Source organism: Muscardinus avellanarius, assembly GCF_963383645.1.
Source record: "Muscardinus avellanarius genome assembly, chromosome: 12".
Lineage (NCBI taxonomy): Eukaryota > Metazoa > Chordata > Mammalia > Rodentia > Gliridae > Muscardinus > Muscardinus avellanarius.
Window position 1 is genome coordinate 73,604,458 of NC_137798.1, and position 26,552 is coordinate 73,631,009.

Genomic DNA, 26,552 nt, shown 5'->3' on the forward strand with positions numbered 1-26,552 from the left:
TTTTGGTGTTTTTTTTTTTAAACTTTTTTAAACGTAACTTTTTTTTTTCTTTTTTGCAGAAAATAATTTTGTAAACTGTCACTTTGCGGGCAGGAAGGCTCGACGCCACATGGGCCCCAGCTGGCCTCCCCGGAGGCAGGGAGCTAGAGCCTTGCTGGGCAGGAGACTGGACCGGGGCGGTGCGGCGGGGCGGGCGGGCCTGGGGCGGGTTAGAGGTCACTCTCGCCGTACAGCGCCGTGGAGAAAGACATGTAGTCCAGAGCACCGGGCACGCCGTCGGGGCCGTTGTAGGGGGCCATCCGTGCGATGCAGTACTCGGCCTGGTCGGGCGGCAGCTCGCGGCGCAGCTCGTCCACCGTGATGTAGTTCTGCAGAGAGAGCGTGGTCAGCAGGACCGCGAGTGGAAATGCCGGGGCTTGGAACTTTTCCCTGACCACAGGTATCCCGGGTCGCCCCCATTTTTGTTCCCTCTTTTTCGACTTCAACACTAGTTTTAGCCTTTCCAAACTGACTCCATGTGGCAATTACACAGAATTTTCCTGTATTACCTTAGTCTGCAGTAACAACGCAGGAACATCAACAGGCAAGCTAGTGGACGAAACGGACTCCTGGGGCCACCCCACTCAACTGGGCTCTCTGGAGGCTTGGGTCAGAATCTAGTTTTAAGGAGCCCTCAGCAAATTAAGATGAACGTCCAATTTGGGCATTGCTACTACATACAGCATCCCCAAATGTGTCTGGCTAACTTAATCAGCCCGCAGTATGGGCTTTGCCCCATTCGGTCCAGCTTTCAGCCTGGTCTCTCTCTCCCTCTCTCAATCCTCCCCTTCTGGCTTGCCCGTGGTGGGTCTATTTGGAAGCTGCTGCTTTTAGGAGCTCAAGGACTTGGCGAGCGAGCTCGACCTACAAGAACTGTCCAGCCCCATGCCCTACCTCTGAGAACCCTAGGAACCAGAGTGAGGGAGACCAGCCAGGTCCCTCTCTGGGCCAGATTTCCTCTTCTACAAAATGAGTCCCTTCAACTATGTGACTTCGGAGCATCCTTCTGGCTCCTAGGTACTATGATTCTAATAGTGTGTCGCTGAACTTCAACTGGACCTCTAGAGATCTCTTTGTAGGTTCAGCCTTTATTCTCTTAGGGATTGAGACACTGCAGAAATCACATTCTCTATTAGCTTTTGCTTTTTTAACTGAATCCTTCCAGTTTTGAAGGAAGAATGGCATATGGATTGCATCTTTCTTTCTCCCCCCTCCCTCCCTCTTTCCTTCCTTCTTCCTTTCCTCCTTCCTTCCTTCCTTCCTTCCTCTCTCTCTCTTTCTTTCTTTTCTTTCTCTCTTTCTTTTCTTTCTTTTGTTCCTGGAGATTAAACCCAGAGGCACTCTACTCCTGAGCGAAATGCCCAAAACCTACTTTATTTCTTATTTGGAAATAGGGTCTTGCTAGGTTGATGAGAGTCTCACTACTTGCTGAGGCTGTCCCTAAACCTGCGATCCTCCTGTCTCAGCCTCCCAAGCACTAAGACTGATTATAGGCATGTGTCACCATGCCTAGCTGCCCTGTGTTTTATAGAAAGGAAACCAGGCTCCCAGGAACCCTCCCCTCCTCCCCAAATTTCTTTTTCTTTTTTTTTTTTTTTTTTTTGGTGGTACTGGGGTCCCTGGAAACCCTTCTACCTCTGGGCTACACTCCCAGACCTATTTTATACATTTTTAAATTTGGAAACAGGGTCTCATAAGCCAGCGAGGCTGGCTTCGAACCTGCGCAATCCTACTCTCTCTGCCTCCGAGCGCGGGGATTACAAGCGTGCGCCACCACGCCAAGTCCCCCTAAATTTCTTTTGGATCCTCGAGTTTTTCTTTCTTTTTTTTTGGGGGGGGTGGTCTGGGGATGGTACCCAGGGGCATTCAACCTCTAAACTACATAATATACCCCCTGCCCTATTTTTTATTCTTTATTTTGAAACAGGGTCTCACTGAGTTGCAAAGGGCCTCACTAAGTAGCTGAGGCTGTCCTCTAACCATGATCCTCCTGTCTCAGCCTCCCGAATGCTGGGATTACAAGTGTGCACCACCACGCCTGCCTTCCTTTGAGTCTTTTCTATACTATTAGAGGGATCAGTGGCTCTTACAAATGCCTTGTTGCCTGGGCCAAAGATGGCTGTGGGACAGCCAAGTCCACCAATGACCATTTCAGATGGCCAAGACCTGGGCTGGGCCTCTGGCCTCCAGAGATACCCTTTGCACTCCTCCCATTTTTCACTGCCAGGTAGAAATTACAGGGCACCTGAAGATTTGGCAACCTGAAGCTGGCCTTCGTCAGGGTAGAAAAAAGAGAGGCACCTTTCCCCTGCTCCCCAATGCCTCATCCCGCTCCCCACCTCTATTCCATGCTGGTGTCCAGAGGATGGAAGGACGAAGTCCCAGCCCCGTCCTCAGATGGACTCTCCATTGTGCAACCGCACACCTTACCCCCACCACCATCTGTCACTTCATCCATCCCAAGTGTGACAGAGCCCCGCAGGGAGTCCCCCCAAAGCTAACACCATGCCCGAACACCTTAGCTGAGCACAAGACACTGCAGAAATGGGCCGGGGTGCACAGCAACGGGAGGCCTGATGGGGCCCTGTCCCCTCCAGATGGGAGTGCTGCCAGCTGCCAAGGGCATAGGAAACCCACCTTGTCCCCGGCCAGGATCTTGAAGGAAGCCATGACCTGGTCTGCAGTATCTGTGTCGGCCGTCTCTCGGGACATGAAGTCGATGAAGGCCTGGAATGTCACTACCCCCAGGCGGTTGGGGTCCACAATGCTCATGATGCGGGCAAATTCTGCCTCTCCCTGGAGGGAACAGCCAACCCCGGCCAGTCAGCCCATGGCCTGCTGGGAGTATCTCAGGTGGACCTCAAATCCCAGGGGCTCAGAGTAGCCTATGTTTGGAAGAGGAGGCTTGGGAGCCCCCGGACCTAACCTGGCTAGTGCCAAGGGTATGAGAGGGATCAACAGTAGAGACCCAGCTCAGGGCACCCCTCCCCTACAGGTGCCTAGCTGCCCCTGGAGAAGATAATGCTGATAGTAATTATGGTGACAATAACATTAACAATGGCTAATTCTACAGAGCACGTACTATATGCCAGACACTATTCTAAATGCCATGTATATTTTATTCATTGAATCTTCTCTACAACTATCTAAATTCTATTACATACATGATAAATTTGAGGCCCAGACAGGCTAAGTGACTTGCCCGAGGTCACACAGCCAACAAGTATAGAGACTGTTTTTTTTTTGTTTGTTTTTTTTTTTTTTGTTTTTTTTTTTGTGGCACTGGGGTTCCTGGAAGCCCTTCTACCTCCGGGCTACACTCCCAGACCTATTTTTACATTTTTATTTGGAAACAGGGTCTCCTAAGCCAGCGCGCGCGGCTGGCTTCGAACCTGCGCGATCCTCCTGTCTCTGCCACCCAAGCGCGGGGATTACAAGCGTGCGCCACCACGCCCGGCAAGAACTGGAGTTTGAACTCCAGCTGTCTGGCTCCAGAATCTGTTCTCTCCCTACCTGTCTTTTCTAAGTGCCAGACATATGAACAGAATTTATGCTATGTTCCTTCACTTTAATTCTTACAGTGGTCCTAGAGGGTTGCCCTCACCTCATCTGAGGCCACGAGCTGGTGATGGGAGGAGCAGTGAACTTGTGAGTTCACTGCTGCTAACCTGACCCTTGCCCACCAGACACTGCCTGGGCTGGTGGCCAGGAGTCAACTGACCATCCAGCTAAGCACCCTGCCTGCTGGACAAGGGAGGACACACTGAGAAAGTTACTGAGGGGCCTGGGACAATGATGAGCCTGGCTGGAACCACCACAGACACAGGACAGAGGTGAAATCTACAGCTCCACGCCTCATGAGAAGCAGAGCCAACCCAGGACGTCGGGCCACCAGTCCTTCCTGCCAGCCTCCCTGTGGGAGCAAAAAGCCCATCTCCAATGGTGAGTGCCAGAAGATGAGCCGGCAGAGGCTGAGGAGAGGAGGCCAGGCCTCCCCACCACACGCAGGCCCTGTGGCTGGGCCAGGCTTCTCACTACCCTCTACCCCAAGCACCGGGTACTTGAGGCTCCCCTGAGGGTCCCCGGCTGAGGCCTTGAGCCTGTGCTGCTAGGACTTGGCTTCTCCAGCCAGCTGGTTGCCTCCTGGCAGACCGAGGGTGGGGTTTACGTTACCATGTTGTAACCCATGGAGATAAGGCAGGCGCGGAAATCATCCGTGTCCATGATGCCTGTCTTCTTCTGTGGGGCAGTGGCACCAAGACACAGGAGGGAGAGACAGGCGGGAGGAGGAAAGGCCGGCCCATGGCCAGGAAGAAGGGCACAGATGGCCAGAGGGGAGCGGGAGGTTTATTATGGATTAGAGGGTCAGAAAGGGCAGAGGAACAGAGGAGGAACATGTCCAGGGAAAATGTCCACAGAAAGGAGGAGGACAGAGAAGGGAGATGCAAAAGTCCATCCACAGGATGAAGAGTAGGGAAGAAGAGAGGAAGGTGGACCCGCGGGTTCCCACAGAGACGAGGGCAGAGGGCAGAGGGGAGGAGGAGGAGCCCGACACGGGGCAGGCAGCGACAGGAGGAGAGGACGAGCCCCACGGCCCACAGGACGGGGAACAGGGAGATCCAGACAGAGAGAGAAGAGAAAAAGGAGAAACGTGTTATTTCTCGCCCAGCGGCCACCCCTGAGCGTGCTCCATGCAGGAGGCGAGTACCTGGGGGTCGTTGCCAATATCATAACCCAAGCTGATGAGGCAGGCTTTGAACTCCTCGGGACCCAGTGTGCCGGAGTGATCCTGGGGCCGTGGTGCGCCAGGCAGCGAGCCATGCGGTGCCAGGGAGGTGGAGGCCGTGAGGGGCGGGGGCGGGCCATGCCCGGGTAGAGGGTGGTGTGTGGGGGGCACGGGACAGAGGCATGCGGATGGAGAGGGCGGAGGGCGGGGAGAGGGAAGATAAAAGTGCACACAGTTAGACACGCGGACGAGGTTCCAGGGGGGCCCTGTCCCCGGCACACGCAGCCCCACTCTGGGAAGCAGGGCCAGAGAGGACCATGATGAGCCACAAGGGTGAGAAGCTCCCCCAAAAGTGCCCCGGGACTCCGAGGGCGGTCCCCCAGTGCCTGGAGGGCAGTGAAGCAGGCGGGGTGGTGCACGCACCTGACCATGCTCCCCACTCTGGGGCTGCCCCAAGCCCAGGGCCCTGGGGAGGACAGCCCACTGAAAATGCAGGCAGACCACTCTGACACGCCAAGCTGAGGCTCCCGGAGGCAGCCTGGTGGGGACAGCTGGCCTTCACCTGAGACTCTGGTAGCCTCACTCCCAAAGGTTGATTCCTCATGGTAGGGAGCAAGGGTCAGGGGTCAAAGGTCCTTTCCCACCCCCAAGAGGAACATTCTTTCAGGAAAGCAGGGAAGTTTATGGACACTAGGATGGGCTTCCTCCTTCTTTTTCCTCCTCACTTGCCCAAGAACCAGGCCCAGCATGGCAGCACCTGCCATGGGCAGTGCCCTCCAGGGCCCTGGGGCTGAGGCAGCTCTAAGTGAGCCAGGAGTGGGGCTCTCACCCGGTCGAAGTGGTTGAAGGAGGCCCGGAACTCATTCATCTGCTCCTGGCTGATGCCCTTGGCATCCCGGGTCAGGATCTGGTTCTCCACCTCGTTGATGGTCCTGGCGATGGTGGTGAGCAGCTGCTCCCAGCCCACACGGATGTGCTAGAGAGGGGAGGGGAGGGGCTGTCAGCTGAGGCTCCTGGGCCTGGGATCCAGGCTGCCCTGCCCGTGGCAATCCTCCTCTTGAGTGTCTAGCACAGCCAAAGCAATCAGACGTGACCTTCTATCCGGAGTCACAGTATCACAGAGGAGGAGAACTAGGCAAGGACAACCTGCCATAACAGAGGACCCTAGAGGACCGAGGAGGCAGGGTGCCTCCTCTGCCTGGGACAGCCTGACCAGGACTTGCCAACAGGGGCTGGTTAGGGAAGCAGGGTGGATGTGATAGTGGGAAAGATTCAAGGACAGAAAACCAGGTGGTTCCCTTAACATCCGGCCCCATAACTACACATAAACGTGCACATGGCCACATACAAGTGCATGTAATGACCTTCTGGCCAGTGATGAGCCAAATATATGACCGTGTTCTAGTGCCCAACTAGCAGCACTGTGGCCATCTCAGCCTGTGTGAGCAGGCTGAGCCCGCACAGTGAGATCACCGCCCAAGGACGTGTTTCTGAGAACGTATCCTGTCGTTAAGTGACGCGACCTTGGTGATCTGGGAAGCTGAGATCCTAAGCCAGTGCTTGAGCCCACCAGCATCAGAGTCACTAGGGGTGCTGACTAAACTCTTGGATTCCTCAACTCCACCCAAGAACTAGTGAAAGCAAATGCTAGCGATGGCACCCAGCAACGCGTTCCCTGGGCATGCAGGAAGCTCTGCAGACTGGAGATGAGAAGCCTCGGGGGTGAAGATGCACAAGTATGTATCCTCCAGGACCAGATTCCTTGGGAGATGAGTGACCGCCCCCAACCCCACCTCAGCCCAGGCAGAGACAGAAGTGGACTTGGGCTTCCTCCTGCAGAAGCGAGGCCGACCACCCACCTCCATGGTGTAGTTGGTGTGCTTGTTGTCGAAGATGAGCGCCTCCTGGATCAGCTGGTGATCGCACTCCAGCTGGTCAATCTTTGGCTTGTAGTTGACGATACTCTTCTCGTACTGCCGCAGGTGGCTGAGCTGGTCCTCCAGGGTGCCGTGCATCTCAATGGAGATCCTCCCGATTTCCTGCTCACCCAGAGGGAGGAGCCCTGTCAGACCGCCCCACTCTATGCCCATGGGCTGGGGACGGGGCCCCCCAGGCCACTGTTAACCCCCAGGATGATTCTTGGCTCCAGCCCCTCCATAGGAGAGGCCAGCACTGGCAATCACTAAGACACAATGGGTGCTCCTTGGTATGGAAGTAGTGTAGTAAAGGTGTAGAACACACCAGTATCATCTCAGGTACCTGTCAGCCTCAGGAAGGGGGATCCATGTCAGTAGCTGACCTAAATGGTCACTCTTTTGCATTCAAAACCCCTTCCCAAGTCTTACTCCCAACCACGGAACCACTGGCCATCTCGGGACCCTCCCAGTGCCCACCGAGCCGGGAGCCCTGCAACCCCAGCGCTCCTGGCTTGCCGCCTCAGCCGCTACCACCTTGCTGTGCTGTTCGGCCTCCTAGGCTGCCTGCCCTGGCCCTTTGAGCCCCACCCTCCCCAAGTCCAGGCCTAGTGTCCACTTCTTCCTGTTATTCACCCATGTAAGCGGGTCTGCTTTCAGTGCAGTCCTGTCCACATTTCCTGAGCATGTGCTAATCACAACGTGCTGCCCACACCAACATGGCCTCTTCCATCAAGCACCCCAGAGATAACACTCCAGCCAAGCTGTGGCCCTTCCCTGATCCTCTACAGCACCCCACTGTGCAGCCCACACAATCAGCGAAACACTCTAAAACAAGAAAGCGCTGCTTTCTTCCCAGGAAGATCATCCTCTTTAACCCAACCCATTGCCCGGGGACAGTCATGCAGAGAAGGGAGGCCTGGCCCACAAGGCAAGCCAAAGGGTCTAATTGGGCTCGAGCATTCAAGAGCTGGTCCTCCAGTGGGACTTTCACGTGTAGCTCCTCAGTGCTGTCCTTGCTTCCAAGTCAGGCACTGGGATCAAGACATGGGCCTTCCTTACACAGGCCTCCACGCCCCTCTGTAGGGCAGCAAACCAATCATGGGCTCAGAGGTCAGTCCTCCCTGGGAGGAAGTGGGATGGTTCTGGGAAGGCCCCAGCTCATCACCCATGACGGCACCCACCTCCATCTTGGTCTGGATCCAGGGCCCAATGACGTTGGCCTGGGCCCCAAACTGCTTGCGTAGTCTCTCGTTGTGTTGCTGGCGCGCATGCTCCTCCGTCAGAGCCTGGTCCCTCCGGGGCACCAGCTGCCGCACCTGGGGTGGGAACAACCATGGGGGCTTTGGGTTTAAGTCAGCCATCTGCTAATGGAGGACCCATGTGGGAAGGGGTGGGTCAGGACCAGGACTGGCGTGAACACATCACCCATTCCAGAAATTAATCTGCTATTTGACAACTGGTGAGTGTTTACTCATTGATATAAATATATTAATCAATAAAATAAAGTAGATGAAAAGAGACGAAACCCACTGCCTTTATTCAGTGTACAATGGCTCAGCCCATGCCCTTCAGCCCCGCCTTTTAACTCACGTGGTCCCATTTGCCATTGATCTCCTGAGGTGTGATGGTTGTGTAGGGGTTGGTGCCTGCCATGTTGACATGGTAGGTCTGGACAATCTTGGTCACCTCGTTGTGGATGCCTAGGATGGCCTGGCGCTCCTTGTCGGCATCGGGGAGGGTAGCCTTGAACTGCTCGTGGGCTGTGGTCAGTCCCTAGACAGACATAGGGGTACAGGGTAAGTACAGATGCTTAGAAGGGCTGGTGCTTCCCTTGGGCAGGGTGAGAAAGGAGCCCCCAAGGTCCTGGGACAGAGAAGCACCAGGAGGGTCATGGGAAGACATGCCCTGCCCACTGGAGTGAGACCTGGAGGTGTCAAATCTTAGATTCTCAAGGCAGGGTGAAGGCAGGGCCATCAAAGTAACTTGGATGCAACAGGTCAGGTGGGTATTTATCACCCACAAATCAGGGCCAAGGTGGATCCCAGAGTTCTGCCCCCAGGTAACCTCCCTCCACGCTGGCATCCTGGCTCTCTATAAAACTTGTCTTTTTTGGGGGGTAGTACTGGGGATCGAACCCAGGGGCATTCTCCCTCTTAGCTACATCCTCAGCCCTCTTTTATTTATTTTTCTGGTACTGGGGAAGGAACTCATCGGCTTTCTATCACTTGGCTACCTCCCCAGACCTTTTTATTTTTATATTTTATTTGGAAACAGGGTCTCCCTAAGTTGCAGAGGGCCTAAGTAGCTGAGGCTGGCTTCGAACAAGTGCGATCCTCCTGTCTCAGCCTTCCAAGTACTGGGATTACAAGCCTGTGCCACCACACCCCGGTCCCTATTTTATTTTTTATCTTGAAACAGTGTTCCTGCTAAGCTGCTGAGGGCCTTGCTAAATTGCTGAGACCAGACTCAAACCTGTGATCCTTCTGTCTCAGCTTCCCAAGTATTGGAATTATAGGTGTGTGTCATGTAAAATCTTTTGAATATAATACTATGCAATTATATGAATAGGTTAATTGATATGCAAAGTTGGGGTGAGGGGGAAATCTCACCAAGTACTGTGTGCATATATGTCTCCATCATTATGAACCTCATTATGATGTGAGATTACAATGCACCAATAAAAGTATATTTAAGTTGTTTAAGTTGGTTGAGACAGAAAGATCACAGCTTTAAAACCGGCCTCAGAAACCTCATAGACCTTATTTCAAAACAAAAACTAAAGGGACGGGGTGTGGGAGGTATAGCTCAGAGGTAGAATGCCCATGGGTTCATGCCGGGCGTGGTGGCGCAGGCTTGTAATCCCTGCGCTTGGGAGGCAGAGACAGGAGGATCACGCAGGTTCGAAGCCACCCGCGCTGGCATAAGAGACCCTGTTTCAAAAAATATAAAATAGGTCTGGGAGTGTAGCCCAGAGGTAGAAGAAGGGCTTCCAGGAACCCCAGTACCACCAAAAAAAAAAAAAGAATGCCCATGTGTTCAACTCCCAATATAAAACACACAGCACGCACGCACGCGCGCATACACACATACGAACACACTATAAAAAAGATAAGATTCAAGATTTAGTCTTAATAAAAACTACTTTTTGCATATAAAAATGAGATGTGTAGCTGAGCGTGGTACACTTGTAGTCCCAATACTTGGGAGACAAAGACAGGAGGATCACAGTTTCGTGAGAAGCCTTAGCTACTTAGTGAGGCCGACTGCAACTTAGGGAGACCCTGTTTAAAAAAAGATTTTTAAAAAATCAGGTTGGGGGTGTAGCTCGGAGGTAGAATGTCCCTGGGTTCCATCTCCAGCACCACAAAAATATAAAATAAATTAAAATTAAAATCAAAATAAAGAATAAAAAATAGGCCTAGGAGTGTGGGTGGGAGGTAGAATGCCCCTGGGTTCCATCCCCAGCACCACACACACACACACACACACACACACACACACACACACACACACAAAAAAAAAAAAAAAATTAAAAAATATGCTGGGTGTGATGGCGCATGCTTGTAATTACAGCATTTGAGAGGTGGAGACAGGAGGACCTGGGTTCAAGGACAGCCTCAGCTACTTAGTGAGGCGCTTTGGAACTCATTGAGACCCTGTTTCAAAATAAAGACTAAAAAATAGGGCTGAGGGTGTAGCTCAGAGGTAGAATGCTTCTGGGTTCCATCCCCAGTACCGAAAAATAAGAAAGAGAGAAAGGAAGAGAGAAAGAAAGGGAGAAAGAAATGGCCTGGGGGTGTGGCTGGGAGGTGGAATACCCCTGGGTGCCCATCCCTAGTACCAATAAATAAATAAATAAATAAATAAATGTGTGTGGAGAGAAGAACATGTAAACAAATATACTTGCTCGTGGAGACAGAGACATGCTGCTTACCTCTCAGGAGGGGAAATGGGAGCTGGGAGATAAAGGGTAGGAGGGAGGCCTTATCATATACCCCTTTATCTTTTGGGTGTCATGCTGTATGCATATATTATCTGGTCAATATAAAGGGAATGTAAACATTTCAAATCTATGAAATCCTTTGGCTGCTAATCCCCTATGGGGAAGTCCTGCAGGAGCAGCTGGGGGAGCTTCGGGGAGGGGGCACACCTGGATCTCCTCGATGGTGTGCACTATGAAGGTGTCCTGCAGGTCCTCCATGGCCCCCTCCATCCAGTTGTTGAAGGGTGCGGCCCGCTTCGCGTACTCCAAGTACAGCTGGTCGATGGTCTCCAGCAGCTTTTCTGTCCGCTAGGTGTGCCAAATGGATGAGGGTGTTTAGCAGAGTGATATCCAGAGCACCCCGCCTCCATCAAGACCTTTCTGGTGAGCCCCAAGGGTCCCCAGCCTGGAAGCACTGGACTGAGCCAGTCAGAGGAACAGGCTGTCCCTGGGGCGCTGGTTCTTTGGGGTGGGTGGATGTACCATGTCCCACTGGAATCGCCTGGCCTGGCCCCCAGGGAGTCTGGTTTGCAGAACAGGAAAGTGTTCAAATGGCAGGGGCTGGGCTGTGAAGTGCACTAGGAGGATGAGATGGAGTTAGGGCAGGGGGCGCAGGGATCCCTCCTGGGCAAGTCCAATTCCTGTGCTACAGTGAGCCTTCCACGGTTGGCCTAGGGCAGGAGAGCGTGGGGTCTTTTAAAGCAAAGAGAACCAAGGAGAAGGGCCACACGCCCCCTCAGGGTGCTCACCTCCAGAGCTTCCCTCCGCTTCTGCGTCAGGGCCCCCAGGTTGTCCCACTGGTCACAGATCTTCTGGCATCGTGCATTGACGCTGGGGGAGTCGTAATAGTCTAGCTCACTGCAGGAAAGACAGAAAGGTGACGCAGGTGGGTTTGGGGGCCTGTTCTCCCTCTCTCTCTCTCCCTGGGGCTGGGGTATGGTGGTGCTGGGAGGGTCAGGGATGCTCCCTTCTGCACACTGTACTCCATCCTCTCCAATGGCTCCCACCCATCCAAGGCTGGAGGTGACACCAGCCTTGACCCCATGGCAGGGGGCTGTCCAGGCCCAAGGAGAAAGCTCAGTACTCGGCACAAGGCTTGGTCATCCTCTGGGCCCCCGGAGTGACAGATGAGGACCAAGGGCCTGTACAGGGGTGGCCAGGGCTCCTTCCTGCCAAGAAGGGGTATTTCTCATCTTCTCTACTGACTCCCTCTTCACCTGGCACCACCTGTACTCCCCCCTCTTCCCACGGCCGCCCCCACCCTCCAGCAGCTGAGAAAACTGAGCCCAGCCTAGCACAGGGCCCCCAAGCAAGCGGGTGGCCGGCGCAGGCCTACTTGAGCTCCTGGGCGATGGCTGCTATCTGCTCCACACGGTCCTGGTGGGCGGCCAGGTCGCTCTCGAAGGCTTCGTGCTTCTTGAGTAGGGCCTTGATCTCTGACAGGGTGGCGGTCTCATAATCCTTCTGCCGAAGCATGGCCTCTTTACCTGGGTTTGGAGGGTGCATGGCTAAGGGAGGGGGGCAGGGAGGGCATCTCCTAGTGGCGGCCACCCACGGGCAGGCCCCAGAGTCCCGCTGCAGGGGTCCGCCACACAGGACCTGCAGGCAGGAAGCGGAGGTGCCGCGGGATCATCTGTGGGGACCCTGGAAATTCAACCTTCTGGCTGCCTGTGCCTCACAGCTGCTCTTAGAAGCTTTCTTACAACAGCGCGTGTTGATACCTCCTGAGCTCTATACACAGTCACTGCAAACATGAATCTGAGCCTGGAAGCTGAGAGGTTTGGCATTGCCAATGTTCCTTCTATGAATGCAAGTTTGCCCCAGGTTAGGAGCCTTCTGGATGCTTCTGCATCAGAACTGCTCCCGTAAGTTTCCTACGGTAGCACATACGGCACCTTACATGGTGGGCGGTTGAAAGAAGTAACTCTGCCTGGCTGCTGAAAGGTTCATCATTCCCAATGTTCTTTCTATGAACACAAGCTTTCCCCAGATTTAGGAGCCTTCTGGATACCTTTGTTTCAGAATAGCTTATAAGTCTGCTTACCTACCCTTGTTCAGGTTTTCCTCATATGGATAGTATGTTTCCTGCTCTTAAAATATTTAACAGCACATTATCAGAATTTCTACATTAGCTCCATAGTCTTCTTATATATTGTATCTCAGAATCCACTGGTTCCAGGATCCCCAGCAGGTACCAAAATTTGCAGATGCTCAAAAATCACTTATATAAAATGGTGTCATATTGCATATACTGTATACATATCCTGCTATATACTTTTTTTTTTGGTACTGAGGATTGAACCCAGGAGCATTTTACCTCCAAGCTGTACCCCATCCTTTTTATTTTGAAACAGGATCTTGCTAGGTTGCCAAGGCAGGCCTCAAACCTGGCTTCAATCCTCCTGTATATTTTAATTTTTAAATATTTATTTATTTACTTACTTTTGTGGTAGTGGGGATGAACTCAGGGCTCAGCACATGTTAGACAAGTACTTTACCACTGAGCTATACCCCTTTTTTTTTTTAACTCAAGAGTCTCACTAATTTGCTTAGGCTGCCCTTGAACTTGTACTCCTCCTGCCTTAGCCTCCAGAGGAGGAGCTGGGATTTCAGTCATGTGCCACCTTACCTGGCTCCCCCATACAGTTTATCTTTATCACCATCATCATCATCATCATTATCACTATCTTAGTACTAGGGATTGAACCCAAGGATTCTACACTTCGGCACTATCCTCCCAGCCATTTTTATTTTGAAACAGGTTCTTGCTAAATTGTTGGGGCTGGCCTGGAACCTCCAATTCTTCTGCCCCAGGCTTCCAAGTACTAGTATTACAGTACCCGCCCTTCCTCTTGTATATTATAACCATCTCTAGATTGCTTAAAACATTTAATATTGCCGGGCGTGGTGGGGCACGCTTGTAATCCCCGCGCTTGGGAGGCGGAGACAGGAGGATCGCGCAGGTTCGGAGCCAGCCGTGCTGGCTTAAGAGACCCTGTTTCCAAAAAAAAAGCATAAAAATGGGTCTGGGAGTGTAGCCCGGAGGTAGAAGGGTTTCCAGGAACCCCAGTACCACCAAAAGAAAAAAAAAAATCTAATATAATGTAAATGCTATGCAAATAGTTGCTATACTCCATTGCTTGAGGAGTAACCAAGAAAATGGCCTGTACATGTTCAGTGCAGATGCAATTCTGCTTTTTGTTTTGAACATTTCGATAAGCAGTTGGCTGAATCCTGATGCAGAGGGTAGCCTGGACCATTCCGGGCTGCAGCTTGCTGCCGGAACCGCTCACTGTCCTGCTCTGGGTTTTCAGGCCACTTGTTTTGTGCTGTGGTAGCTGTCTCGCCACAAGAGTCTCCAGGCACGTGATTTTCTCAGGCACAGGTTTAATTCTGTAGAGTCTCAAGAAATGGAATTCCCAGGTTCAAGTGCAATTCACTAGTTGTGTGTGGATGCAGATGGGTACACCGCCTGCCGGAGGCCGGGCCAGCGCACCTGCACTCCTTATGTCCTTGCAGGCAAGCTGATGGGGCCAACCCTTGCCTGCACCATGGCTGCGAGCGGCTCCTCTCCTCCAGGAGAGGATGCCATAGCACAAGTGGGTGACCCATGCCGTGCCCACCGTCCTCGCCCACTCCACACCTGCACGTGTCTACCGCGGGATGTTACACTGCCCCCTAAGCTATGCCATCCAGCTATGTCACTCTCAAATGGCCATGAGGAGCAGCTCTCCCCCTCATCTGCAGCCTGAGATCTGAGGAGCACAGAACGGGGCTGAATGGGGGAGGCTTAGAGCGTGGTGCCCCACTGGCCAATGGGTCTGCCCTAGGAACTCTGGCTGAGATGACGGCAGGGCCTGAGGAGATGGGCAGCCACAACCCCTTCCAGCCTGGTCCTGAGGAAAAGGCTGCCTGGGTATGACGGGCCCTTCTCAGTTAACCTCAGCCGCCAACAAGCGGCGGCAGGCTGGTTCCAAGTGCCTCAGGGCCAGAGCCGAGAAGTGGGGAGGGGTGGGTGTCTAAGGCAAAGGTCCAGTTCCCTATAATAGGAGGCCAGGAAAGGGAGGGAAGCCCACAGAGGGGAAAGACCAAGGGCTGCTCTGTCCTGAATGCATTCTGCCTGCTGGGCTCTGGAAACCGAAAATGTATCTACACTTCACAACAATGCTCTGAGAAGACTGCCGTCAGGTTGACTGGTGTCACCTCCAACACTCACGTCACCCCAGCACCTCTGAATGTGACCTTATTTGGAAATAAAAAATTTTGTAACCAGGCGTGGTGGCGCACACTTGTAATCTCAGCATTCAGGAGGCTGAGACCGGAGGATTGCGGTACACAGACAGCCTCAGCTACTTAGTGAGGCCCTCTGCAACTTAGTGGGACTCTGTTTCAAAATAAAGAATAAAAAATAGGGCAGGGATGTAGCTTGGAGGCTGAATGCCCCTGGGCTCCATCTCCAGTACTGAAAAAAAAAAAAATTTTTTTTTGTAGAGCCGGGTGTGGTGGTACATGCTTATAATCCCCCCTCTTGGGAGGTGGAGACAGGAGGATCGCGCAGGTTTGAAGCCAGCCTCACTGGCTTAAGAGACCCTGTTTCCAAATAAAATATATAAAATAGGTCTGGGAGTGTAGCACGGAGGTAGAAGGGTTCCATCCCCAGTACCACAAAAAAAAAAAAAAAAAAAAAAACCTTGCAGATATATGCAGGTTAAGATGAGGTTAAACAGAATTAGGGCATACCCTAAATCTGACGACTGGTCCTTACTAGATAAGATCAGCTATAAGCCAAGGAACACCAAGAGCTACCAGCCTCTAAGAGGCTGGGAAGAAGCATAGAACCGTCCCTCCCTCAGAGCCTCCAGAATCAACCCTGCTGAGCCCCAGTTTAGGACATCTGGTCTTCTGAACTGGAAGGATGGATCTCTGTCTTGTTTCTCTTTTTGGTACTGGGAATTGAACCAGTGTTCTTCCTCCTTGCTATACCCTAGCCCTTCTCTATTTTGAAATGCTCTTGCTAAGTTAATGAGGCTCTCAATCCTAGAATCCTCCTGTCTCAGCTTTCCAAGTACAGGACATGCACCACCATGCCCAGCAAATCTCTTGTCTTTTTAAGCCACGATGCGTGTGGTGGTTTGTTACAGAAGCCCAGGAAACTAATACAGGAGGGCGTATCATCCTCTGCGTTCGGCAGATTTGGAAACAAGTCGGAGCTTAAGTCACCGGTCCAGATTTACTGTGTCTCTGGGGCAGAGTCGGGGGTCAAACCCAACCCTGCTGACTTCAGGGGAGGAAGAAACCATGATGGTGACCAGAGTAGTTAAGAGCTAGCACTTACAAAGCCCTGCACTGTGCCAAGAACTCTTCCTGGCACTCCCTGTATACCTGCTGAGCTACCTCTAGTAAAACGCTGAGGTGGCACTCTTACTTTTTCCATTTACACAAAGGGGAAACTGAGTCAAGATGAAACAAGAGTCAAGGGCAGAGAGGAGAGGAGAGGTGAAGGGGCCGGGGTTGGGGCAGGACCCGGCGTGGCCTCACCATCCGTCCAGGCCTCGTGGATGGACGCCTTCTGCCGGAACTTCTCTGCCAGGTGGTCCAGGCGCTCCAGCCTGCGAATCTCATTCAGCAGCCACTCCTCGTAGCCCTTCTCTGCCTGCTCCAGGCAGCCCCAAGCGTTGTTGATGTCCTGCGGGTGGGAGGCATGGGTCAGGACCCCAGCCCTCGGGGACCCCCATAGCTACTTCTGCCTTCCAGGAGGAGCCTCTCCCCAGCCTCAGTCACACACCTCCCAGCTCGCACTGGTATTTCCCTGGGCTCCCAGGAGGAGTGAGGAGCCCACGGCCCTTCCTGCCCAGGACTGGCTTCCGACAGGACTGCAGCCATCACGGAGGTGAAGGGCACCCAGGGAACACCTGGTGCCAGGCTGCACCTGTCCCACCCGGGGCACTCTTTCTATTTCTCAAGCACCCTAACTCGGCCAACGGCTGCTCTGGCCACCTTAAAGTTCAGAATCAGCCTTAGAACACAGGAACATACAGGAACTGCAGTTTTCCAAATTGTACACACAATATCAAAGGGCTTTTTCCTGCCTTCAAGGTTCCTCTGGATCCTGCCTGCTCCTAGTACTCTTTGCATATTGCCTGCCCCCTTCTGGTCCTCCCAAGTATTCCTAAGTCCCTGCAACTCTTCACTTTTAAGGACAAAAGGTTCAGCCAGAGTGAATTTATTAAATTTCCTTCTGTTTGTGTCCCTGGCTTATTAAACTTTCCTTATGACAGGCTAAAGAGGAATAAACAACATAAAAAGGGACATAGAGTATCTCAGGAGATGGAAAGATGATCACAATTTGTCCGTTTGTGTGTGTGTAGAGCATGTGGTGCTGGTGTTATACCTCTAGTCCTATTTTATTTTTTATTTTCAAACAGGGTCTCATGAAGTTGCTGAAAGCCTCGCTAAGTTGCCAAGGCAGATTTTGAACCTCCGATTCACCTATCTCAGCCTCCCAACCACTGGGATGACCAGCTTAATGTTAGTATTTTTTTAAAAAAGCAAGAGTACATAAAACATGTTTTAAAATTTCCTTAAAAATTACTTTTAAAAAAATTTATACTTAGTAAGATTATGAGTAGTTTCTTTTTTGCAGTACTGGGGATGGAACCCAGGGGAATTCTACCTCCAGGTGACAACCCAGCCCTATTTTTTTATTCTTTATTTTGAAACGGGGTCTCACTAAGTTGCAAAGGGCCTCATTGAGTAACTGAGGCTGTCTGCGAACTGCAATCCTCTTATCTCAGCCTCCAAAGTGCTGGGATTACAGGCGTACGCCACCATGCCCAGCTTGTTTTCTACATTTATTTGTGTGTCTGAAATATCCTACCCAAAAAAGTCTATTACCCATTTAAGGTAGTGTTTTCTTTTTTGGGTATTTAAGATTCCATGAAAGTAAAGATTATTTTACTGCTTGTTTTGATTTGTCCAGAGACATTCTGTTTAGGGATGACCTTTCTCTAGGAGAAGATGAGGTGCTGGGAGGTTAGGCTTGGATACTCAGGGGTCTGGAAGGGCAGAGCTGACCCGGAATGGCCAGCAGAGAAGGGGCCGTCCCACTCGGCTGGTCATCTGGAGGGGGTAGCACGGTGGGCAGACACGACCCTGCCCCACACCTGCCTGCAGCACTGAGGGCAGCGGGGCGGGCGCTCACCGAGACCATCCGGCCCTCGGAGGGCATGAAGGCGGGCCGGTTGCTGAGCCGCAGCTTGGTCTGCAGGGTGTTGAAGTTGATTTCCAGCTGGCACTTCTCCTGCACCTTGGGAGGCTTGTGCAGCCGCCGGTAGTCACGGAAGTCCTCCAGCTTCTGCTGCATGGCTTGCATGGTGTTCTCAGGCGCCCGGTTCTCCAGCCACGGGATGGTGCGGCGGATCCACTCTAACAGCTGGGGGAGGGCGGGGCGAAGGGTGAGGATGCTGGGAGGAGGCAGTGTGTGGGGGGGAGGGCGGGGCAAAGGGTGAGGATGCTGGGAGGAGGCAGTGTGTGGGAGCACCCCCCCCCCCGGCAGGGGTGAGGGGCCCCTGCGGACAGCACGCTCCCTCCTAGCTCCATCCCAGCCATTCTCAGGCTCCAGGGCTCCCATCAGCTCTTAAGGAACCTCACTCACCCTCCTGCTAACCAAGCAGTACATGGCAAATAGGCCAGAGATTGGGTTCTGGTTCTAGATGCTACTAACTGGCTGTGCCTGTTTCTTTTATTTTTGGAGGGTAGTACTGGGGATTAAATTCAGGGGCATTCTACCTCCAAGCTACACCCCTGGCCCTTTTTGTTTTTCAAACAGAGCCTCAATAAGTTGCTGATGCTGGCCTGGGACCTGCGATCCTCCTGTCTTGGCCTCCCAAGTGCTGGGATTATAGGCATGCGCCACCACAACTGGCCATCTCCATTTCTTTCTCTTTTTTTTCTTTTTGGAGGTACTACGAATTGAACTCAGGGGCATTCTACCTCTGAGCTATACCCAACTCTATTTTTTATTCTTTATTTTGAAAACAGGGCATCACTAAGTAGCCGAGGCTGGCTGTGAACCTGTGATCCTCCGGTCTCCGCCTCCCAAGCACTGGGATTACAAGCGTGTGCCATCAGGCCCGGGTCTATTTCTAATCTATACCACAGAGGGGGATTTAATGGCTGTTCCCCAAGGTCCTTGCCACCAGACCTTCCTGCCCCGAGGGAAGAGGCTGGCCTCTGAGGCAGAGAGCTGCCTGGGTTGTTTTCCCTGAGACAGGGGCATGGCGGTGGAGAAGATGGAAGGGGCGTGAAAGATGAGTGAGGAAACACATGGAACGCTTGCCAGGTGCCAGGCACATCCCACAAATGAGCTCATCTGAATAATCACAGGGCTCTGGGGAGTCGTAAGTGCTGTGACCACCCCCATGGCATGGTGGAGGCAGCCAGTGCCCAGTCAAGGCTGGGACTGGCTGCGGTGACCCAGCTGGAATTGTGAGCAGGGATTTACACCCTGGCACCCAGCCCTTGCTATGCTGGATGGCAGATCCAACAAAGAGGCAGCAGGGCTGAATGTGGAGCCTAAACCCAAAGCAGCCAATGGCATCACAACAAACCCAGCCTGTCCCCTACTGCCCCCTGGTGGGCCCGCTGTTTACTAGCCAGAGCCAGCGCCCTTTCTCCCTCTCCACACCCCTGTTCTAATTAAAGTGAAGCTCAGAGAGCAGCAGTACACCAAGTACACCAGGCTGGGCCTGAGATGCCCTGGCTCAGCTTTCACTTACTGGTGAAAAAGCCCAAAGTCAGGAGGTAGGGATTTCCCAGCTCCCTGCAGCCTGGAGATGCCCTGAGGCCCCACCTCTCTGCTCTCTGTGAGAGCCGGAGCAAAGCCCGGGATACCCTGTGCTAACTGTGGGATCATGGGCTGTGTCCCCAGGATGGATCTGGAGGTACAGGTTCTGGGGGGTCCTTTGCTCTCAGGGGGTCATGCGGGGCCTTGCTGGGCCAGGCCAGGAGAGCCCAGGGGTACCCACATCGCTGGCCAGCTTCTCGTAGTCTTCCATCAGCTGCTCGTTCTCCTGGTTAACGGCCAACACCTTGCAGATGCGATTGGCTGCCGTCTCCGCCTGGCAACAAGACAGAGAGAGTCAGTAGCCCCAGCAGCAGGGCGCATGGACACCTGTGCCGACAAAGCCCCTCCACCCGGAGCCCGTGTGTGGACAGGAGGGAGCTCTCGCGGCTCTGAGGTCGCATCCCCCCTCCCTCCTCCTCACCACCCTCTTCACCAGCCATGGCCGGGTCTCGTGGGTCAAGGCAGCCTGGACAGAGTCTTAGTGGCTGAGCTTCTAATCCAGTGACTGATACACTCAAAACACTCAGGTAAGGTGGAGAAGTGAGAAAATAGATGCCCATTCTGGAAGTCCACACAGAGCCCTGGGGTCCTAAGATTCAGGGTGACTTGTCAGGATCTTAGAGATGTAGGAATTCAAATCTGGGGGACCAGGGAAAAGGTGCCAGCGGAGATACAGTGGGGACTCTCAGGATCTCTGCAGACTCTCCCAAGGGCTCTGCTAGTTCCACGGGTCCCCTGGTGCACTAAAGAAAGGACTTCTGGGTCAATTCTACACGGGCAAGATGCCCACAAAGCTCAGCACGGGCACTGCTGGGGAAATTGAGCTCGTGCACGGAGACTGGAGACGGCCTCCGTCTCGAGAGGAAGGGGACAGAATGGCAACCAGACACAAAGCCTGGCCCTGCAGAGACCCGCCTGCCGCAGCCACGGAGGGCCCTGTGCACCCGGCGCCAGCAGGGCCTGTGTTCCTACCCATCTCGCCTAGGTGGTTTTGACATTCGGCTGTGTCCCTGTACATATTCTACTCCCCACCAAGGGACCCAAAGCCTTCGGGGGCCACAGGGTGAAGGGAAGACAGCCTGAGGTGGAGAACACAGGTGTGCATCCCGGGACCCTGGAGAAGGACGAGCTGCAGATGGCGGAGATGCAAGACGGGACCTCACACCTGGCTGGTGAACGAGACAAGAAAAGCGTTTCGACTGCAGCAAACCAACAGAGGCTGGGCACAGGAAGAACTTCTTAAGAATGAGGGTGCATGTGATTGGAAGGAATTACTAAGAAGATATAAATGCTGTTTTTTCTTTCTTTTCTTTTTTTCTTTCTTTTCTTTTTTGCTTTAATGGTACTGGGAATTGAACCCAGGAACATTCTACCTCCAAGCTACACCCTCAGTCATATTTTCTGTTATTTTTTTGCAGTACCGGGGATTGAACCCCAGGTCATTCTACCTCCAAGCTATACTTCAGTCCTATTTTTTTATTCTTTAATTTGAAACAGGGTCTTGCTAAATTGTGGAGGAGGGCGTCAATAAATTGCTGAAGCTGGCCACAAACCTGCAACCCTCCTGTCTCAGCCTCCCCAGTACTGGGATTGCAAGCATGTGCCACTACATTTGGCCCTATTTTATTTTTAAACAGGGTTTCACTAGGTTGATAAGAGTCTCTCTGCTTGCTGAGGCTGCCCTTGAAGCTGCTGCAATCTTACTGTCTGGGCTTCCCAAGCATGGGGATTACAGGTGTGCACTACCAGGCCCGGTTTAAATGCTTTTTCCATGAATAACTTTCAAATAGGTTTACCCACCAGATCATGTGCCCGATGGGTGACTGTGCTGGGGTACACAACAGAGTGGGGACAGAGTGAGATCATCCTAAAGGCCCCCTCACATGCAAAGACAAGAGACTTTATACCCTCAGGCGGGTCTGGTGGTGCATATCTGTGACCCCAGTACTTGGGAGACTGAGACAGGAGGACTGCAGGTTTGAGGACAGCCTCAATAAATAATGATATTTCCATCAACCTAGCAAGACCCTGTTCCAAAATGAAACTTAAAAAAAAAAAAAATAGGGCAGGGGAGGTGTAGCTCAGAGGCATAATGCCCCTTGATTCAACCCCAAGTACCACACACACACACACACACACGTGCCACCAAAAAGAGAGTGAGAGGCACACACAGACAGACAGACAGACAGACAGACACTGCACCCTGCAGGGTAAGGTGCCAGAGGGCTGGGACTCCCCACAAGGAGAGTGTGGGAATGGCCTGAGGGCGACCTAAGAGTCCGCTGACAGGACTTCCAGTCCCAGGTCTCAAGAAACCGAAGAGTCACATCCCTTGCCCCCAACCCAACTCTGTCTTGGACGTGCCACGGCCACTTCTCCACAGAACTGACCGATGTCTTTCCTCTCGAGGCCCACTGAGTAAAAACGGGGAATCCCTTCCCTGCCCAAGCCGATGTGCCCCCTGAGGCTGGCTGGGGTGGCAATCTGCCTGAAGTCACTCCCGCTGAAGGCTGGGCAGGGCGCCGGGAGCTCCACTGTGTTCTCCAGGTGACATGTATACAAGGTGTGCTGGCTGTGGCCCCTGCCATCAAGGTGCTGACAAGCAGAAGAGAATTTAGGGGGGCCACGTCACCGGTGAGCAGTGGCCTCTGCCCAGCTCCTGCGCAGAGCCCACCTTGGCCTCGCTGCTCTCCTGTGGATGCTGAAACACTGGCTCCGTGGCCCTAAACTGTGATGTGTGCGTCAACTCATCCCACCACCGGAAGGATGGGTCTCACTTCATGCACTTCAGACGCATCTGTGGGCCTCCAAAGACACCCAACTTTGCTGGACATGGTGGTGCACGTTTGTAATCCCAGCATCCAGGAGGCTGAGACAGGAGGATTGTGGGTTCTCAGCCAGCCTCAGCTACTTAGTGAGGTTCTCCGCAACTTAGTAAGACCCTGTTTCAAAATAAAGAATAAAAAATCGGGCTGGGGGTGTAGCTCAGAGATAAAATGCCCCTGAGTTTAATCCCTAGCACCTAAAAAAAAAAAAAAAAAAAAAAAAAAGACCCAACTTCTTTCCCAAGCCTTTGTCCCAGCCTCCTCATCAGGACTGGCTTCAGCAAAAGGACAGGCTGGCTGAGAACACAACCCACAATCCACAGCCCTGCCGTTGGAAGTAACAGCAGCAAAATGCACAGGAAAAGAGAGCACGTTCGTCATAAGGCAAACATCTCTGGGTCACCCCAGGGGCCAGCACCAGTATCCTTAGGAACTTGGAATCCAGATTTAATTTTAGAGAAAACGAGAGTCCTCGGGACCTGGCCCCTCTCTCACTCTCACTGCAGATTTTCGCCCAGAGCCAGCCTGCTAGGAGTGGTTAAACTTGCTTCAAGTGCTACCTGATGAGGGCTCTGTCACCAACAGCTAAGAAGAGGTCGGCTTGAGAAGCGTCGGCTCAGCTGGGCTCCGGGACACCAGCCCTGGTGCACGGGGAATCAAGAGCGTCAACAGAGAGAGTCCCCAGCCCATGGACCCAGGTGGCAGGTGGCCTAACTTTTCCTCCCTATTGCTGCAAGAACCCATGTACCATGGCGGATTAAGGAGAGGGGCACCCAGAACCACAGTACCTAAAGAACCTCAGAGGGTCTGAGGCAGTTCAGAACACAAAGGACACTTGGTCCCAGGGGGCAAAAGTGCACTCCCAAAGAGACACATAAAAGAAAACCCAAGCAAGTCCCGGCCTCATCAGACCTGTAAGAGGGAGTGGGCCACTCTGGAACCCAAGGTAAGAACCCAGGTCTTTCTGGTACGGACAGATTTTATGTGAGATCTCGTGATGTAAGCACAGACAACTACCAGGCTGAAAGGCACTCTATGGAAACAGACAAGATGTTTATTTCCAGAGTGAAAGGAAACTATTACTTGAGTTTTACGCTTACCATTCCATGGTTTGTATGTTCTTTTCTTTTCTTTTCTTTTCTTTTCTTTTCTTTTCTTTTTTTGTGGTACTGGGGATTGAACCCAGGAGCATTCTACCTCTAAGCTATACCTCTATTCTCTATTTTATTTTTTATTTTGAAACAGGGTCTCACTAAAGTTGCTGAGGTTGGTTGGTCTCAAACCTCCTGCCTCAACCTCCCAACTATTGGAATTACAGGCCTGTGCCACCATGCCTGGCTCTTCTTTTTCTTGTACAGGCTGGGGATTGAACCCAGAGGCAATCTGAACCATACACACCCCTCCCCCCTCTTTTGCACTAGGGATTGAACCCAAGGGTATTCTACCTCTGAGCTACACCCCCAGCTCTTTTTATTTTGAAACGGGGTCTCGCTAGGTTCCTGAGGGTCTTGTTAAGTTGCCAAAGCTGGTCCCAAACCTGTGATCCTTCTGTCTCAGCCTCCCAAGTACTGGAATTACAGGTGTGTGCCACCATGCCTGACTGGTTCATATTTTCACGGGGTGTGTGTGTGTCCTACTCTCAACTACACTTCTACAACTTAACATCCAACAATACATTTATTGATTGATTGACTGGTACTGGGGATTGAACTCAGGAGCATTCTACCTCCAACTACACCTGTAGCCTTATTTGGAAACTGAATTTTGCTAAGTTGCTGTTCTCACACCTGCAATTTTCCTGTCTCAGCCTCCTAAGTACTGGGATTACAGTTGTGTGCCACTCTACCTGGCTACACTTACTTTTAAAACCTTATGACTTGCCGGGCATGGTGGCGCACGCTTGTAATCCCCGCGCTTGGGAGGCGGAGACAGGAGGATTGTGCAGGTTCGAAGCCAGCCGTGCTGGCGTAAGAGACCCTGTTTCAAAAATATAAAATAGGTCTGGGAGTGTAGCCCGGAGGAAGAAGGGCTTCCAGGAACCCCGGTACCACCAATAAATAAATAAAAAAATAAATAAATAAATAAATAAATAAATAATAAAACCTTATGACTTGTGCCTGGAGTACTTTACTACGCAAGCCAGAGTGCTACCTTCATAATCAGCACCAAATTACCTGCTGCAGGTGTAGTCTAGAAAAGAACTACCCTCAACTAAGGAGACATCAAACACCCAAACATGACCACGTGACAGACCACAGCTTCACCACCTACAACCTATAGTTTCCCACAAAGGCCTCAGGGGTCTCATCAATGGCAAAAGTTCCCCCCAATCAAGCCAGGACTGCCCTGCTCCCTCCTCCCTCCTCCCTCCTCCCTCCTACCTGCTCCCTCCTCCCTCCTACCTGCTCCCTCCTGCCTGCTCTCTCCTCTCTGCTCCCTCCTCCCTGCTCCCTCCTCCCTGCTCCCTCCTCCCTCCTGCCTGCTGTCCAGGCTCCAACTCAACAGGGATCCTGGCCCTGGAGCAGACGCAGGTTGGCAGAGCCCTCTCTGCAGCTGCACCTCGGTTTCCCCAGGAGTCCCTTGCTCCCAGCAGCCTGGACAACGCTGCCTGCTCTGCCTCTGCGGCTCCCCTGCACAAGCTGCGGCTACCTTTCCCCACCTGTTCTTCTCCCTTCTAGCCCTCTCCCATGTGGACCCCAACTCCTCCGGGGCCCCATGCTCAGGTGCTGCTAGCAGCTCAGTGTCCTGGGCCCTGCAGCAGGCAGGCATGCTGGCTCCGTGGCTGCAGGGCTTTCCCAGGCAGACCAGGAATTCTAAGGGCAGGAATGGGGTTCTTGGCCTTAGAAGATTCACAATAGTGGATCAAGTGTCTGATGGACCAGTGGATGGAGGCAAACAGTACCGTCCATCTCTATCCAGAAACACCTGCAAAGGATCGAGTTCCTGCCTTTAAGGGAAAATTCTCAGAAATAGTTCCCAAAAGACATGAACTTCAAAGTGTAAACTATATAAACAAAACCTTGATGCTCCCCACCCACTGAACTTCCTTTCAGGGGAAGTAGAGAGAGGAGGAGAGCAAGAAAGAAAACCAAAACCAGCCCGTCACACAGAAACTGGCCCCCCTCTACTGAGGAGAATCGACAGGTGTGCACACTGATTGCTGCCTTCCTAGGTCCACTGTCCAACAGCTTGGCAGAGAAAGTCAGTGGAGAAGCAGGTGGGCCCTTTGCTGGCTTCTGGAATGTTTCCCACTGGTTCCAGGAAGAGTGCACCCTAGAAAGACTCTTCCTCACTAGCTCCTGCCCCGGGAGAGGCACAGACCCCCTTCCGCACACCAGCTCTAAGCAGTTGCCTAGACACAAAGGAGCACCCCTCACCCCACTACCAGCCGAGACCTCGTCCTTGGATGTGGACAAAAGCGGCATGAAATGGTTGCAACAAAAAAGAAGGAATGGGAAGGGGCCAGGGGAGCTGCAGGGATTCCAGAGGAGGAGCAGGCCCCACCCACACCCACCCACACTCCCGTCCACACCGCATCATCATTCAGGACACAGAGGAGGCTTCAAGACAGGTAAGGCCGGCATGGGCAGGGGTGAAGCCCAGGGCAGTCCTTGAAGAAGGGAGCGGGGGCGTCGGACAGAGCAAGCTCGCTACCTAGGGTTACCAGGTTGCCAGGTCTGGAGCCTGACCAGGGTGAGCAGAGATGCTGCTCACATCCTGGCTATGGGGTGGAGTGACGGGTCAGAGGAGGTCCACGAGGCAGCAGACAGGTGAGTGGGACAGGTAGAGAGGAAGCAGGAAGCAGGCCAGAGAGGGCTGCAGGGGCTGGGCAGCCCCCAGGTGGGGCTGTTCTGCCTCCACAGCCATGAGGAAGGCCTTGGGCACCCATCCAGGCAAGGGACAGGGCTGATACTAGCCTATCTGGTGCCTTCGTGTCTTTTTTTTTTTTTTTTTTAAGGTGTTTTCCCCCAAAGCATTTCTGTTGGGAAAACATCACTTTGACTGCCATCTGCAGAATAATTTTAGTAATAAATATTCAAATATCCATTGTCTACAGCATGCACGTGGCACCCTTATTTTGAGTGCATCCTGCTCAACTATCCATGGCAGGCCTGGTTAGGAGGTATCAGGCAGGGCTCTGGCCTGGACAACAGGATGAAAGGGAAGACACAGAGGTGACGGCATCCTGGGTGTTTCAGGGAATAGCCAGGAAGCAAAA

General features: G+C 52.7%; 1 protein-coding gene across 18 annotated transcripts in view; it reads right to left on the bottom strand.

The window, feature by feature from the left end:
- Positions 1-209: 209 nt before the first annotated feature.
- ACTN1 (actinin alpha 1) overlaps positions 210-26,552 on the bottom strand; it is a gene marked incomplete at both ends in the record, with an annotated part of 102,389 nt that continues 76,046 nt past the window's right edge. The window contains 14 exons of one of the 18 annotated variants that reach the window (XM_080707316.1): positions 210-368; positions 2,677-2,835; positions 4,213-4,278; positions 4,748-4,828; positions 5,595-5,741; positions 6,625-6,804; positions 7,863-7,997; positions 8,272-8,454; positions 10,832-10,972; positions 11,413-11,521; positions 12,000-12,150; positions 16,202-16,349; positions 17,865-18,095; positions 19,690-19,782. In XM_080707316.1, coding sequence (XP_080563442.1) covers positions 210-368; positions 2,677-2,835; positions 4,213-4,278; positions 4,748-4,828; positions 5,595-5,741; positions 6,625-6,804; positions 7,863-7,997; positions 8,272-8,454; positions 10,832-10,972; positions 11,413-11,521; positions 12,000-12,150; positions 16,202-16,349; positions 17,865-18,095; positions 19,690-19,782 — 1,983 coding nt within the window. Of the gene's footprint in view, positions 430-2,569; positions 2,836-4,212; positions 4,279-4,747; positions 4,829-5,522; positions 5,742-6,624; positions 6,805-7,862; positions 7,998-8,271; positions 8,455-10,831; positions 10,973-11,412; positions 11,522-11,999; positions 12,172-16,201; positions 16,350-17,864; positions 18,096-19,689; positions 19,783-26,552 lie in introns of all 18 variants that reach the window. The other 17 variants (XM_080707311.1, XM_080707309.1, XM_080707322.1 and 14 more) reach the window with 17 other exon arrangements.